We start from the raw sequence: 15,697 nt of genomic DNA, 5'->3' as shown, positions 1-15,697 counted from the left end.
TAATGTCCCTCCTTGCCACATTTGTGGCATCCAGTACTCAGTCGACATACTCCCGAATGAACCTTCCCGTACTTCCCACAAGTGCGGGCCTGCTGCCCTCCCGACCTAGAATCTGCGGCTTTGAACCGCTTCGGCGCCGGCTGCGCCTGACCTGGGGCCTGCCTCGCCTCACGTAACTGCAACTCAATCTCCAGCTCGTGCCTCCTCGCAGCCTCCTGGAGCTCCAATAACGTACTACACCTCTGCGTCGCGACAAACTGCCTGATATTTGTCTTGAGCATACCCAAATAACGAGTCATTTGTGCCTGCTCTGACGCGAACTCCGGGCAAAACATCGCCTTCTCAGTAAACAACCTAGTAATCTCTGCCACCGACTCCTTGTCCTGTCGCAAATCTAAGAACTCCTGTGCCAGCCTCTCCCTCTCCACCCGCGGAACATAACGGGTGCTAAACATGTCTCTGAACTGATCCCAAGAAATCGCAGCTCGCTACTCCTCAGTGTATAATCCAGTAACCAATCTCCACCGATCCTTTGCCCCGGACCACAATAGGTTCAGAGCACATCTCACCCTCTGATCATCAGGGCACGAACACGTGAAGAAACATCCCTCCACGTCGGACAACCATATCATAGCAATAATCGGATCCTGAATCCCATCAAAAGTCGGGGGCTTCGTGTTGTCGAAGTCCCGATACTGAAAGGCTCGAACAGCTCCTCCTCCCGCTGTTGTTACAGCCGATGTAGCTACAGCAACGGCCGTCTCAGCCAAAGTCGCATAACGCTCGTCAAAGTACTCCAATATGGCGGTCTTAATAGACCCGAACATCTCCGGTATCTGTGCCCGAAACAGAGTGGCAACCTCATCATGCAGGATCTCCCGAATCCTAGCATCCAACTCATCCGTCCCCATCTGAACAATAACCTCCGGCTATACTGGTTCCCCCTGCCCGTCAACTCCTGTCCCCGATCCCGATCCGGATGCGGCTCCAAAGCGCCTCGTCATCACCATACTAAAAACATACCAATAAATACATCAGATAATCCCAAGAAATGGGAACCAACCCCCAACTAACCCTAAGGATTACGACTTCCTTGACACGTGTATGGGTCCTGTGCTTTCAATAGTACGGACCCATACTACCTTCCACACCTACCCATATTCGTCTCAAGTATCATCATAATACCCTAGTATACACATACATGATAATCTTTCCACTCTCAACCCTTGAGAAGAATAATCATCCCATAACCGACCTCATGCAAACTACTAATGAAACCTCCACCAACCACTACAGCACTAGTGTATGCTAGCCATGCATAACGCTGGACCTTATAGACTTTCGAATATTCGACTCAACCCCAAGCTCCCAATCAGACAAGAACAGAACATAGGTCCAAATCAAGTATTCTCAGGCTATAAGATCTCAATTGTGCATAACCGTGATGCATACACCAATCGACTGCAATAATGATGTCAATCTCATATAAGGAAAACCCTAGGTTAGTAGGCATCATATAATCAGACAATTCTATCATGCAATTCCTGAAGATCCCTAGCCTATCTCTAGCATGCGGTTCTAACACATCATAACATCAAATAACAGTATGGTATTTTGGGGTCTACTTACTCGCTCCGACTGACAGTACACATTTCATCCCCTTCTTTTAAATTGAATTTTATTTTGAAAATCATTTTGAAAAATATGTCCTTGATTTGAGACTGGATTCACACGAATGTTCCTCCAATTCACTCAAACCAAAGCTCTGATACCAACCTGTAACAACCCAAAATTTTTCGAAGAAATTTAAACTTTTAAAAATCATTTTTACACAAATAAAAGTGATTCAAACATCAAAAAGTTCTAATTGCTTTCAAAATGTTTTCATATCAGAGTTCCCAGAAATCCAAAATTATAAACACGGGGATGTGTACGTCACGCCTTCACCTTGCCATGGTCAGTTGAGGTACCTGAAAACAATAATCGATAAAATGTAAGCTCAAAGGCTTAGTGAGTTACCCCAAAAAATACCAACCTCTAACATCCAATAATAACAAACAGCATGCATAATGAGCCTTCAGCCTGACTGGACCGCCTCCTACGGGCCTACAGCCTATCTGAACCGCTCCCGAGCCTTCGACATGACTGGACCGCCTCCTACGGGCCTACAGCCTATCCGAACCGCTCGCCGGGCCTTCGGCATGACTAGACCGCCTCCTACGGGCCTACAACCTATTCGAACCGCCCCAGGTATGTTGGCCTCAACCGCACAAATCAGGACACCGCCTCAACCCAACCCATCCATGTATGTCGACATATAAATAGCACATAATCAAGCAATAAGCACATATCACACTAACCGCTAATCATAGCACCATTCTATCTATCAAGGCACCAATCCAACAGATCATAACTGCATAACACCCTAGGTACCAGGGTACCAATCTAACTGATCACGAATATGAAACACATACTAACTCTGGGATAAAATCCCAAGGGACCGACCTAGTGTCGTAGACCTTGTTGGTATAGTGAGGAGAACTCACCTAGCAATAGTGCAGAACTGAACTGAGAGTCTTCAACTGCTACGCCCGACACCCTCGACCGAGAGATAAAGAATACGAATTACTTAACAAGACCTTGAAGATATCAAGAGACCCAAAATGTCCAAATCTAATATTGGCCCAATTTATTAAATTGGGCCCATCACTCTATTGGGCCTAAACGAATCCTACAAGTCCAACTTGGCCCAAACAACACTATATCCAGAGTCCATTAAGGGATTAACCCAAATGACCCATAACCGGCCCAAAGCATAAAGCCCACAAGCTAAAAGTCCAACAGGGAGCGTACGCAGGGCGTACCTCCCAGTTACGCTGGGCGTAAAGTAGTTCTTCGTTGACCATCATCAGGACCGCTGACCACATACGCTGGGCGTACAGATATTACGCGGGGCGTACGCGGGCTTTACTAAGATCTTAATAAATGCTTAATGGTTTGAGCTCTTGAACCCATATTCCAGATCCATCGACCAAATATGCCATAGAATCATAAAATTTCGGACTTTATCACTTTGGACGTCCAAAATGTCTTGAACTCATAGTCTTAACTCATTAAGACCTTCTTATCACATGCATGGATCAAGTCTAGCTAAAAAGGACTTATTTTTATCACTTACGGCCTCTCAAAACGTCTGAAAGGACAACTTATTTCGTCTAGAACTTCACATGCATCATCTTGGGAAATCTAGGGTCCATAAGACCTTCAAAAAGCTAAAATGTCTAGATCTAAAGTAAATAAGCATAAAGTTTCGATCTTTTTACCTTCTATAGCTCAAAAGGTCCAAATATAATATTGGCCCAATTTATTAAATTGGGCCCATCACTCTATTGGGCCTAAACGAATCCTACAAGTCCAACTTGGCCCAAACAACACTATATCCAGAGTCCATTAAGGGATTAACCCAAATGACCCATAACCGGCCCAAAGCATAAAGCCCACAAGCTCAAAGTCCAACAGGGAGCGTACGCAGGGCGTACCTCCCAGTTACGTTGGGCGTAAAGTAGTTCTTCGTTGACCATCATCAGGACCGCTGACCACATACGCTGGGCGTACAGATATTACGCGGGGCGTACGCGGGCTTTACTAAGATCTTAATAAGTGCTTAATGGTTTGAGCTCTTGAACCCATATTCCAGATCCATCGACCAAATATGCCATAGAATCATAAAGTTTCGGACTTTATCACTTTGGACGTCCAAAATGTCTTAAACTCATAGTCTTAACTCATTAAGACCTTCTTATCACATGCATGGATCAAGTCTAGCTAAAAAGGATTGATTTTTATCACTTAAGGCCTCTCAAAACGTCTGAATGGACAACTTATTTCGTCTAGAACTTCACATGCATCATCTTGGGAAATCTAGGGTCCATAAGACCTTCAAAAAGCTAAAATGTCTAGATCTAAAGTAAATAAGCATAAAGTTTCAATCTTTTTACCTTCTGGAGCTCAAAAGGTGTAACCCAACTTCAGATCTAAGGCCTTGCTTTCCTCTTCTAGCTTCTTGGTGCAATAACTCCACTCTCCAAGGCTCAAGATGCACACTAACACACTCTACACATACAAACTAGGGTTTGGGGCGTTCTCTGAGGTATGGAGGCTGAGGTAAGGAAAAAGAATGAACCATAAGGGTGTTTATATAGTCCCAACCTCGAACATTAGGGTTTTTAGCTGACGCGAGTAGGCCCAACGTACATAAGCTTACGCCTAGGGCGCGCCTAGTACGCCCAACATACTCTTATGTACGTTTAGCGTACTCCCTATTTGGCCCAAAGTTTCAAATTTAGCCCCTAAACTCCCCGGGACTCAACATAACTTCTTCGAGGCTGTCAAAGACAATAATCAAAAGAATGCGGGTTTCGAAATATACCTGCTAGGTTCGGGGCGTTACATATAGACGTCGTTCATCTTCCGGTGGGAGGTAATGTTACAAGATGGAATAAATATGTTCCTATTAAAGTAAATGTTTTTATGTGGCAATTTATGTTAGAAAGATTGCCTCTCTGAGCCAATCAGAGTGAAGTTGGACTCAACTTTGTGTCCTATTTGTCAAAGTCTTCAGAAAATATATTTCATTTGTTTTTCCAGTGCCCTTTAGCTTAACAAATTTGGCATATTGTTTCTCTTGGGATGGATGTTTAGTTTTCAGTATTTGATTCTCCAACTGATTTGGTAGATTGGGTGGATGCTAGGCAGGTGGTTAGGATGGAAAGGGTGATTGTGGAGTTGGTGTGCTTGACGATGATTTGGGTTCTTTGGACTTACAAAAATGCGGTTATCTATAGGCCGAATGAGTACAAGAATCAATTTCTTTTTGATAACATTGTCGACCATTCTTTTAGGTGGTTTTCTTTTTGTAAACACTAATGCTAGGATTAATTGAACTACTTGGATAAATAATCCTCTCTTGCCTTAACTTTTGTTTTTGTTGTTAGTTTCTTGCTAGCTTTAGTTTATTTATAAAATTTTGCTGTCATTCGAAAAAAAAAGATGTTGGTTGTGTTTGACATGCTGAAGCTAGCAACTAACTTAATTTTCGAGTTTTATAGATTGTCATGTTTGACAAGTTAAAATTACATACAAGTTAGTTTTTGAAAAATCTATCTGAACTAGAATTTCAGTTAGCTTGCAAAGTCTTTTAAATTCTCCTAAATATATATTTTTATTAATTATAAACATTTCATTATATTTCTTAGCTGATTTTTTATCAAAGATTATTTTTTTTATCATATAATAACCAAATTTTCAGTTATCAGTTAACTTTCAAATAATATATTGAAAATAAATATGTTGGACGGTTGAAAATTGAAACTGAAGGATATTTTTTGTAATAAAGTTTTTGAAAACGGGTTCCTTTTGAGAAAAAACAGAAATAAAGGGGGCAAAACTGAACACAACCAAGAGGGTTACTTTTTCGAACCATTCCTTAACTAGCAGAAGGCGCCGCTTGCTCTATAGTTCACGAGCAGAGAAGAAGAAGAAGAACCACCGCTGCTTTGCTACTCCACAACTCTGTTATCTCCGTCTTCCTCTGCCTTTTCCGAAACAGGTATGCCTAATTTGTCTGTATATTATTCGATTACATATGTTTGTTGAGCGTTTTTGCTGTGGGGTTAGCTGAGCTTAATTTATTGAAGCTACATAGGGTTAGAATGGAGACAGCAAATATCAGAGACGTGTTGACTTCGTTCAGTCCATCGTTAGATTTCCTTGCTATCAGCTCCGGCGATGGTCGAATTAAGGTATACATTTCGAACACTTTCTGCAACTGTAAGAATTTTTACACTTTGACCTTGAATGTGGAAACGACTATTCTCCACTGTAGAGTTATTGTGCACTACATTAAATCGTGCAACAAGAACTACGAATTAGAATAGCATATATTATATATACATATCAAGCTTACAAAAAGTAGAATAAAAATGAAAAAAAGTTACAATGTAGTTTTGTTTTCTTCTTAAATGGAGTGATTAGTTCTTTGCTTGAGGGTTCCTTTTCGCTTTAATTACTGATAAATTCTAATGTTTCTGGAGTGCAATTACTGGATTAAAGATGGAATGTTGTTTGTGTTATGTCCTAATTGAAGCATCTTTGATTTTGTTCTTCAGATTTGGGACACAATCAAGGGTCATGTGCAAACAGACTTTGCAAACATTGTGTCAACAGATGAAACAGACTTTTTTGCTAAACCAGAAGGTGGACACTTATCAGTTGATTACACTTGCATGAAATGGCTTTCCTTGGAGAAAAAGGTTTACTTTTATACACAATCAAATACTTTCAGTCTATGAATACCATTATTGACTTCACTTTTACCATTTATGATCAGAAAAAAAGAAAGCTTCGAAATTCTTTGCTAATTTTAGGAACTGGAGGTGGTGATGTTCTTGCCTTGGATGTTTCTGCTGGCCAATTGAAATGGAGGGTTAGTGATTGTCATCCTGGGTGAGTCCATGAGTCCAAAATTCATTCTTCTATTCATTTCAAGTTTCTTGATAAAAATCTTGTATTCAATTTCATGTTTTTCTTCTTGTAGGGGTGTCACTGCTGTCTCTTTTCCTACAAATGGATCATGTGTGTATACTGCTGGTGTTGATGGGATGATATGTGAACTTGATTCCATTACAGGAAACTTATTGGCCAAGTTTAAAGCCTCCACAAAAGCTATATCTTCAATGTCTGTTTCACCAGGTATATGTATATATTGTGCTACTTCTATTACTCTAGTTAAAAGGGCATTTATTAGCAACTGGATCATACATATTATATTATGTTTTTATGAATTATGACTTTGTATTTTATTAACATATGGAATCAGATGGGAAGGTTTTAGCAACAGCAGCAGCTCAATTAAAAATCTTCAGCTGTTCAGATCGCAAAAAGATGCAGAAATTTTCTGGGCATCCTGTAAGTTTCTTTTTTGAACTGAAAACAAGACTAAATGACTATTTTACCCTTCTTCTATATATGATACAAGCGCAATACTGCAATTATATATTAATCCTTTAGGGACTGATTCTTTGTATATGTCTGGATAAGGATAACTTCTTGTATACACAAAGTCTGTTTCTTTTTTAAATCGCCTGAATGAGACCAAATGACCATTTTACCCTTCTATCAACAACACAAACACAAATATATTTCAATCATAACATAATTCTTGTAACTAATGAACATATTTCCATTTCTGTCTCTGCTTTCTGATTAATAATTTAATCCCATATTCTACAACAGGGGGCTGTTCGTTGTATGACCTTCTCTGACGAGGGCAAATACGTAATTTCATCCGCTTCTGGTGAGCGATATATCGCGATATGGGAAGTAGATGGTAGCAAAAAGAAGTCATCTTGCTGTGTTCTTGCAATGGATCATCCTGCCGTTTTTATAGACACAAAATCCATTGGTGTAGAGGGTTTATCTGTACTTTCCATTTCAGAAATGGGCGTTTGTTATCTCTGGAATGGAATCAACATGGAGGAATTACGCAATTCCATTCCCTCAAAAATATCCATGGAGGACAATCTTTCCTTCAAAGGATCAGTCCCTACAATATTCTCTGCAAAATTACAGAGCTTTTCAAAACCTGCAACTGGGAATCTTTTTCTTGCACATGGCTTAATAATAAAACCATCTTTTGAGAAAATTACATTACAATGTGGTTCAGATGTGATGCTAAAGAGCTCCCTTGATGGAATTCTAATTCCGTTGACCCAATCTCAAAAGTCAAAGAAAGGGGTGGAAAACAAGACCCAAAGTACATTCCCTTTTTCTTTTTTGTCTTTTCTATTTTGGTAATTGTAAGTTGTAACCATTTTTTATGTGTAATTAATTTATTAAAATATGTTTTGATTTTAACAGTTACAGCTTTAGATCGTGCAAATACTGAACATGCATTGCTTCCTGTTCTCAATATTTCTAATGTTGATGATGGAGATAGCAGAGATATGACTTCAAGTAAAGGTATTGTATTTTTATTTATTCAGAAGGAAAATTACAGAATTAATTTATACTTTTTTTTATTGACTTATATATATGTTTTTATGCTCAGATAATATGGAAATGGATCAAGTTACAATGTGTCTTGAAGATAAATTGAGAACAGAAGGTATTCTCAGTAGTGATAATGATCTTACATCTAATAAAATACAATTATCAAAGCTTTTGAAGGGTGTTAATCTTGAAGATAATATGCCACAAAAACAGGTTTCTATTTTTATTTTTATTTATTTTCACTTATCCTTTTTTTTTTTTTTAAAAAATATAACTCTATTCTTAACATGTTGATAATAGATGATAGCAGCTGTTTCATCTATGACACCTGATGATGCGTATACATTGTTGAAAGTATTGTTGGCCATGTGGCAATCAAGGTTTGTTTCTTTTGGTACAATGGAATGGAATCAGGAAAGATTGGAATGGAATGGAAATATGGAATGAAAAACCTTTGACCATTTCCACTTTCTTTTCTTAATTCCCTTGAAACCCAAAATAAAGATTTGTATGTTAAATAAATATAAATTTTCATTTTTTTTTTTTTTGTCATAGATCGATAGATGGACAATGCATTCTTCCATGGGTTTGCTGTTTATTAATTAATTACAGTGACTATATAAAATCTCAAGAACCCACATCACAGCTACTGGATTCATTGTACAAGGTATAATAATATTTTATAATACATTTTAAAAAATGTTTTATTTTCATGGAGTTTTTATTAAAACAATTTTAAAAAAAAAAATCCTTTGCAGCTTACAAAGTCAAAAGGGGAGGTTATTCAGTCATTACTGCAGTTATCAGGACGCTTACAACTTTTTACAGCACAGGTTATTTATTTATTTTTTATGATATTTAAATATGTAATCTGTTCATATTTTTATGATATTTAATTTTGAGCAGATTAATAAGGCTGCTGATAAAAGCCAAATATTGAAACAAGTAGAAGAAAGTGAAGATGAAGATGATGAAGAAGAAGAGGAATTACTTTATGATGAAGAAGATGAATCATCTAGTGATGGAGATAATAATAATTAGGTCAGTTTTCAATCATTTTCCTCATGTAGAAATTTATATTTTTTTGGAGGTATAATTTAGAAAAATTTTCATTAAATTCTGTGTTAAGTAGTTATATTTGTTTGCGAATTTGGTGTCTCAAAGTTTTCCTTCTTGTTTGGGACATCAGTAACATTTTTCGTTTATTAATTATTTAGTCTGTGGCCTAAGGGTAAAAATTACTTTTTTGTAAGATTCTATTGCTTTTAGACTAGGTATTTTAGCATTTGACTATTAGTCAAACATTCTTGATTTTTTGTCTTTCAACTTGATTTTGTGGCCACAAGAGAATCGAAAAGTAAAATGAGTGGAACAAATGAATATATGGACAAAAACTTAGTACACGAATGAAAAAGACTGGAATGATTAAGACTTGTCACATTTGCATCCCGAGTTGAAACTTAAAATTTAATCATTTCATAAAACCAAAAACTAATTAGTAATTACTAATCATCATATAAATTTACTTAAACGTTTTAATCATCTACAAAATAATCCATCCCATATAACAAAATAATAACCTTTTCATCATTGTAAACTAAAACATTCATAAGGGTCGAGGGAGGAGTCCATCTTTTCCCCCTTTTTAACACGCATGCGACATAGTTGGGAATTCATTGATCTTAATCACACACTTGGTACAAGTATACAAGCACATGTTACAACTAACTAATACAAAAGAACCCAACATGATGAACGATGCTTTTATCTACAAAATAATCTGTGTGCTTAAATGTTGTCAAGTGAGGGTTAATCGGTTTAGAGTAGATAATTAAAATATTGATCACTAGATAAATTATAACTCCTATATAATTTGCAACATCCACCCCCCCACCCCCCCCCCCCCCCCCCCACCCCCCCAGTTTTCTAAGTATCTTAAACTTAATATCTTTTACAAAACTTTTTGTACAACTTTTACATTTACTTTTTTGATTTTTTTCACGAGTTCATTTTTATAAAATTATTTTCTACATATTTATTTTTTTATATTTTTTTTGTATCTTTGTTTTCATGCACATATTTTAAAAGATTGTTCTGTTTTTTAAAAATATTCTGATTTTACAAATTCTATATCAATTACACATAAGTAATTTTTTTTATTATTATTATCATATATTCGATTTGGAAACTAATTACATCGTTTTAATCCTTTCTAAAAGTGTACGTACATAAATTTTTTTATCATATATCCTCTAGTTACGTCTAAAATTTGGTAATTCGTTTCAAAATACATTGAAATCTCTTTTTGAGATAACAAAAAGATGGGTATACATCTCCCTCATCCTCAAGAGGAATTAAGAACATATTCCTCATGCACTTAACAAGCTAGGAATCTTGTTCTTCTCCTTCAACATCACATGCTTCCATGGGAACACTTTTAATTTGACTGGTTTTAATCGATAGATTGATTAATTAATCTCTTTCTAGAATCCTCATTTTTTAGACAATTGTACATCCATTAATTGGATCTTCTTCCCCGTAAGGTGATGTAATCTCATCATTGTACTCCATATAGTGTGGTGGCTCAAGTCTCCCATAGTATGTTTGTAGAGGTGGTGGCTCAGGTCTACTGTGGCGGAGAGGTGGTGGTGGTGACCCTGGATGGTGGTAGCTTGAGTAGGGTTGTGGTGGCTCAGGTCTACTGTGGCGGAGAGGTGGCGGTGGTGACCCTGGATGGTGATAGCTTGAGTAGGGTTGTGTTGGCTCAGGTCTACTGTGGCGGAGAGATGGCGGTGGTGACCCTGGATGGTGGTAGCTTGAGTAGGGTTGTGGTGGTTCCTGGCGGCTATGATGTATGTATTGCTGTGGCGGCTCTGATTGTCTGTAATGTTGTAGATGCTCTGGCCTCCCATAATTCTGTGGTGGTTGCTCCGACCGGCTGTCATGTTGCAGTGGTGGCTTTGGGCGGCCGTATGGTTGTGGTGGTGGCTCTGCGCGGCTGTAAGTTTCTGGTGGTGGCTCTGGACGGCCATTATATTGTCGTGGTGGTTCTGGACGGTCGTTGGTTTGTAGAGGTGGCTCTGGGCGGCTGTAGGTTTCTGGTGGTGGCTCTCGGTGGCTGTAATGTTGTGATGGTGGTTCGGGACGGCTGTAAAGTTGTGGTGGTGGTTCGAGATGACTATAAAGTTGTGGTGGTTCCGGGCGGCTGTAATGTTGTGGCGGCGGTTCTGGGCGGCTGTAATGTGTGTATCGCGGTGGTGGTTCCGGCCAACTGTAAGAGGTGTATCGTGGTGGCGGCGGACGGATGTATTCATATTCGGTGACGTAAGGTGTCGGCTCATACATGTTGTAACTATGGTTCACATGAACTGGTTGTGGCGGCTCGTGGTTGAATCCTAGCCCACCATGGCTGCTGGAGTAACGAGCGTCTGGTGGATAACGATACACAACATGAACCTCTTCCACCTCTGATCCAACATATCGTGGCGGCTCATTTGCCGGAGGTTCCGTAGGTTGAGGTGCTCCTCCACCATCTGGAGGTGGGTTTTCCGGTTCGGTTGCTTGAGTCTGTTCCGCTGGCGGAGCTTCTTCTCCCGGAGGGTTTGCAGGGCCTCCGTCTTCCGGTGGCGGCTCTGACTCCTCTGGCGCTGTATGAGAACATATGGTTGCGGTTTTTCTCGTTTTCTTAATTGCTTTCACAATCTTTTCCGGATCAGCCCACCCGATTATGGTTAATTTTTGTTGTGGGATGTCGATATAGATATCGTATATACCTGAAAACCATAACAGATAACCGATAACAGATAACTGTACCTGACGATTAAATCAAATACAGACAGGCAAAAACACAAAAATCTTTGTACTCACCGTTGATACCGTGTAGAGCTTTCTTGATCTTCTGTACGCACCCGTTACAGTCCATTCGGACTTGTATTTCGGTGACTTTTGGTTTCTACATATTGACATGAGATTTTAGAACATTAGAACATTAGAACATTAGAACATGAAGAAATTGTTGGATTTGTATATTCTGATATGATTTTTTCTGGAGAATACCTCTAATTCTGGAACCATGGTGATGGTGAAAAATGGTGAAAGTCCTAAAGAAGATGCTTTGTATAAAAGAGCGAATGAAGGAATAAAAATATGTGGAATTTATTTGTGCAATAGGGAATATATAAGAGGGAATGGGTGTGGGACATCTAAAGAATCTAATTTGTGTTTGTGTGTGGAAAAAGGAGTTTATTTTATTCCATTTTTCTAAACATTACTAAAAGATTAAAATACTATATTTGTAATGGGAAAAAGGTAAAATGATCTACTAAATTATGCTTGTTAAACATTATTTATCATATGCGATACTTCAAAAATTATTTCGGTTTTATTCTTGTGTGTTAAAAATATGTTTTTAGGTATTTTATTCTATAAGCATTTTCGATCATATTTGTATTTCTTTCTAATTTCGATTAAAAAAAGATGAAAAGTAGAGGATTCATTATGAGCCTTTCAATTCATTTAGAAAGGTTTGGTGTGAGGCCATTCACGAGAAGAAATGTGAAAGGAATTTTGCGATTTGCTAAAAATAAAGTATTTTAACAAAAATATTTAAAAGAAGAAAAAGAAAGCAAGACAAAAAGGGAAGTATGGAAATACTATTAGATTTATTTTTATTACTTGGAAAAAGGTGGGGTTTCCTTCAAACATTTTCTAGGACCATAAGTTTATCGCTACTTTCTACATATTATTGATGAACTTTTGAGGAAAACGTGTTTCTGATATCTCCTTGGGAGTTCCTCGATAACAAGGAGGAAATACCAAAGAATATTTTGTCCTTAGAAGTCCCTCGGAAGTTCCTACGCTTTTCCTAGGAAATAAATATATTTTTAACGCTCATTGGTAGTTTTTTATTACCATTTTTTGAATATGCTGAAGAGTCTCACATTTACGTTAGAAGTGTTTCGTATAAGTGGTTCCTATGAAGTTTTTTCAGAACTTCCAAGGGATTTCCTAAGAAATTCAATTTAAAAAATTAATTTCATACACAAAAAAAAACTTGTAATACCCAACTTTCCTCGATATTTCCTCAATAATATTTTTTTTAACAATTTTTCCTGTGACAAAAAATCATATCGGGTTTAAGTAGAGAGTTAAAAAATAATCATTTTATAACTACACTTATTGTTCCTACGCTTTTCCTAGGAAATTCAATTTAAAAAATTAATTTGATACACAAAAAAAACTTGCAATACCCAACTTTCCTCGATATTTCCTCAGTAATATTTTTTTAACAATTTTTCCTGTGACAAAAAATCATATCGGGTTTAAGTAGAAAGTTAAAAAATAATCATTTTATAACTACACTTACTGTTCCTACGCTTTTCTTAGGAATTTATGTATACTACATTTTCCTCGGTATTCCCTAAGTATTTTCAAGGAAATCGCTTATAAATGAATTAAACCTTGCTAGTTAATTAATACATGACATAAATGTGTTTGGGAATCACTATAACACATTACTTAAACCTTTTGTTTATCATTCTAGATTCTATATATTGTATGTGTATAGGTGTATACATATAATACAACATATCTTGGTAAGATAAAAATATTTAATGTATAACAAAGTTGCTCAAAATAAAGAACTAAAAATGATATTTGTTCTAAGGTTAAAAAACGAGTTATAATCCTAAGAAATTCATTGAAAGTTCCTAAAAATTTGCCAACGATTTTTTAGGAACTGAATCCGTTTTTTATTTTTTGAGGTTTAAATGTTTTTTAAATTCAAATTGTTTTTGCAAATTTCATTATATATGAATTGTTTTTTAGTTTAACATGTTATGCATGATATATACATACATAAGTGTGCATCATCAGAACACATTACTCAAAACAGAACTCATTACTCAAAACATTTGTTTATAATTATATATTCTATATATTATATGCGTACGTGTGTATGTGTATAATACATATTTTGGTAAGATAAAAATATTTTATGTATAACAAAGTTGCATAACATATGGAATGAAAAAAATGATGGTTGAACCTAGAAAATGAAGAAAAAGCGAGTTTGAATCTTAGGAATCCCTTGAAACTTCTTATGTATTTCCTAGAAATTTGTGGCAAATTTTGTATTTCGTAGGAAATTCATCGAAGTTCCTATAAATTTCCCAACGATTTCTTAGAAACTGAATCCATTTTTTATTTTTTGAGGTTTAAACGTCTTTTTTTAATTCCATTTTTTTTGCAAATTTCATTACATTATACATGAATTGTTTTTTAGTTTATCAAGTTATGCATGATATACACATACGTAAGAATGTGCACCACCAGAACACATTACTTAAAACATTTGTTTATTATATCTTCTATATATTGTATGTGTACATATGTATGTATATAATATGTATTTTAATAAGATACAAAGTATTTTATGTATAACAAAGTTGTACAATATATAAAACGAAAAAAATGACTTTTGATCCTAGATAAATTAAAAAAATAACGTTTGAGCCTTTTAATTCCTTTAGAAAGGTTTGGTGCGAGGCCGTTCATTAGAAGAAATGCGAAAGGAATTTTGCGATTTGCGAAAAATAATGTATTTTGGCAAAAATATTTAAAAATAGAAAGAAAGACAAAAAGGGAAGTATGGAAATACTATTGGATGTGTTTTTATTCTTTTACAAGTTGTAATTATAGTGTTAATATTTTTGTAAGGAAGTAATATATGAAATAAAGGCATATATGAATTTTATAAAATCCATTTTAACTATTCTATATGTAACGTGTAAGAGACTTACACTTAGATAAGCCTTATTCGATTTGTTAGGCAACTCATAACATATTACTATTCATGTTAAAGTGTTGAAATCGCCTAGAAAGGTTTGATGTGAGATTGGAATGTGAAATGAATTTTGCACTAAGAAACCAATCATAACAAATAAAAACATTTATATATATATATATATATATATATATATATATATATATATATATATATATATATATATATATATATATATATATATATATATATATATATATATATATATATATATATATATATATATATATATATATATTGATTTAAATATTTTACACACGTCTTACCACTGATCTTGTTTATGATGTTCAAAATACGTTATTATAATCGAGTATTGCAAGTAAAATAAAGTTTTTCATCTTGGAACCTCCGATGACATCTCTGGTCGTCTTTTCCGTCCAACATGATTATTGTGCCAACCTTGTTCATCTCTAGACATTGATATCTTTTTAAGCAACAAGAACACATCTCTCCCCCTCTCTTGAACACACACAAGTTTATTTCCAGATTGAGTTCTTGATTCAGATCTTATATGTGTTCATGTTCTTAATTTCTTGTATGTGTTATTGTGTGTGCGTTCCAAATCGATTTCTTTGATGCTCTGATTTTCAAAAAGTAGATGTGGAGATAAACCTACAACATGTGTGTGTTCTTGTGATCTGAAAATCGAAAGTCAATCCATACACTCCATCTCTCACACACACAAAAATCAAGAGCATAGCGCAATTGCATATAGGATATAAACAATATCTATATACACATAGAGCAATTGCATCTTGGATAATTTAAAGTATCACCATTTCGACATTTGATTTGAGACAAAAA

At 36.0% G+C, this 15,697-nt stretch overlaps 2 protein-coding genes across 3 annotated transcripts; one reads left to right on the top strand and one right to left on the bottom strand.

Moving 5' to 3' along the window:
• The first annotated feature begins 5,450 nt into the window (after positions 1-5,450).
• LOC111881942 (uncharacterized) lies at positions 5,451-9,360 on the top strand. Of its 2 annotated transcripts, none has more exons than XM_023878323.3 (13): positions 5,451-5,608; positions 5,705-5,801; positions 6,168-6,311; positions 6,389-6,504; positions 6,596-6,750; positions 6,878-6,966; positions 7,294-7,813; positions 7,918-8,019; positions 8,108-8,262; positions 8,350-8,429; positions 8,605-8,716; positions 8,808-8,882; positions 8,956-9,360. In XM_023878323.3, the coding sequence occupies exons 2-13, from the start codon at positions 5,712-5,714 to the stop codon at positions 9,088-9,090; spliced, it is 1,773 nt and encodes a 590-aa protein (XP_023734091.1). In that variant the 5' UTR covers positions 5,451-5,608; positions 5,705-5,711; the 3' UTR covers positions 9,091-9,360. The 2 variants fall into 2 exon arrangements, with proteins under 2 accessions (XP_023734091.1, XP_023734092.1); XM_023878324.3 differs by having other exon boundaries at positions 5,454-5,608; positions 5,697-5,801.
• An 825-nt stretch (positions 9,361-10,185) lies between these two features.
• Positions 10,186-12,224, bottom strand: LOC111881936 (extensin-1). Its single transcript, XM_023878315.3, has 3 exons — positions 12,106-12,224; positions 11,917-12,001; positions 10,186-11,822 (listed from the first exon to the last, which is right to left on the bottom strand). The coding sequence occupies exons 1-3, from the start codon at positions 12,121-12,123 to the stop codon at positions 10,549-10,551; spliced, it is 1,377 nt and encodes a 458-aa protein (XP_023734083.2). The 5' UTR covers positions 12,124-12,224; the 3' UTR covers positions 10,186-10,548.
• Between the last annotated feature and the right edge of the window lie 3,473 nt (positions 12,225-15,697).

The sequence above is a fragment of the Lactuca sativa genome, chromosome 6 (assembly GCF_002870075.4).
Source record: "Lactuca sativa cultivar Salinas chromosome 6, Lsat_Salinas_v11, whole genome shotgun sequence".
Classification (NCBI taxonomy): domain Eukaryota; kingdom Viridiplantae; phylum Streptophyta; class Magnoliopsida; order Asterales; family Asteraceae; genus Lactuca; species Lactuca sativa.
The sequence above is the reverse complement of the archived record's forward strand: the minus strand, read 5'-3'. Positions and strand labels throughout refer to the sequence as shown.

Excerpts from the sequence above, each read along its gene's own strand:
- LOC111881936 (XM_023878315.3), bottom strand. Across the intron at positions 11,823-11,916 it reads AGCTCTACACGGTATCAACG|GTATATACGATATCTATATC; the intron begins GTGAGTACAAAG and ends TATGGTTTTCAG.
- LOC111881942 (XM_023878323.3), top strand. The coding sequence starts at position 5,712 with ATGGAGACAGCAAATATCAGAGACGTGTTGACTTCGTTCAGTCCATCG. Across the intron at positions 5,802-6,167 it reads CCGGCGATGGTCGAATTAAG|ATTTGGGACACAATCAAGGG; the intron begins GTATACATTTCG and ends TTTGTTCTTCAG. Across the intron at positions 7,814-7,917 it reads GGTGGAAAACAAGACCCAAA|TTACAGCTTTAGATCGTGCA; the intron begins GTACATTCCCTT and ends TGATTTTAACAG.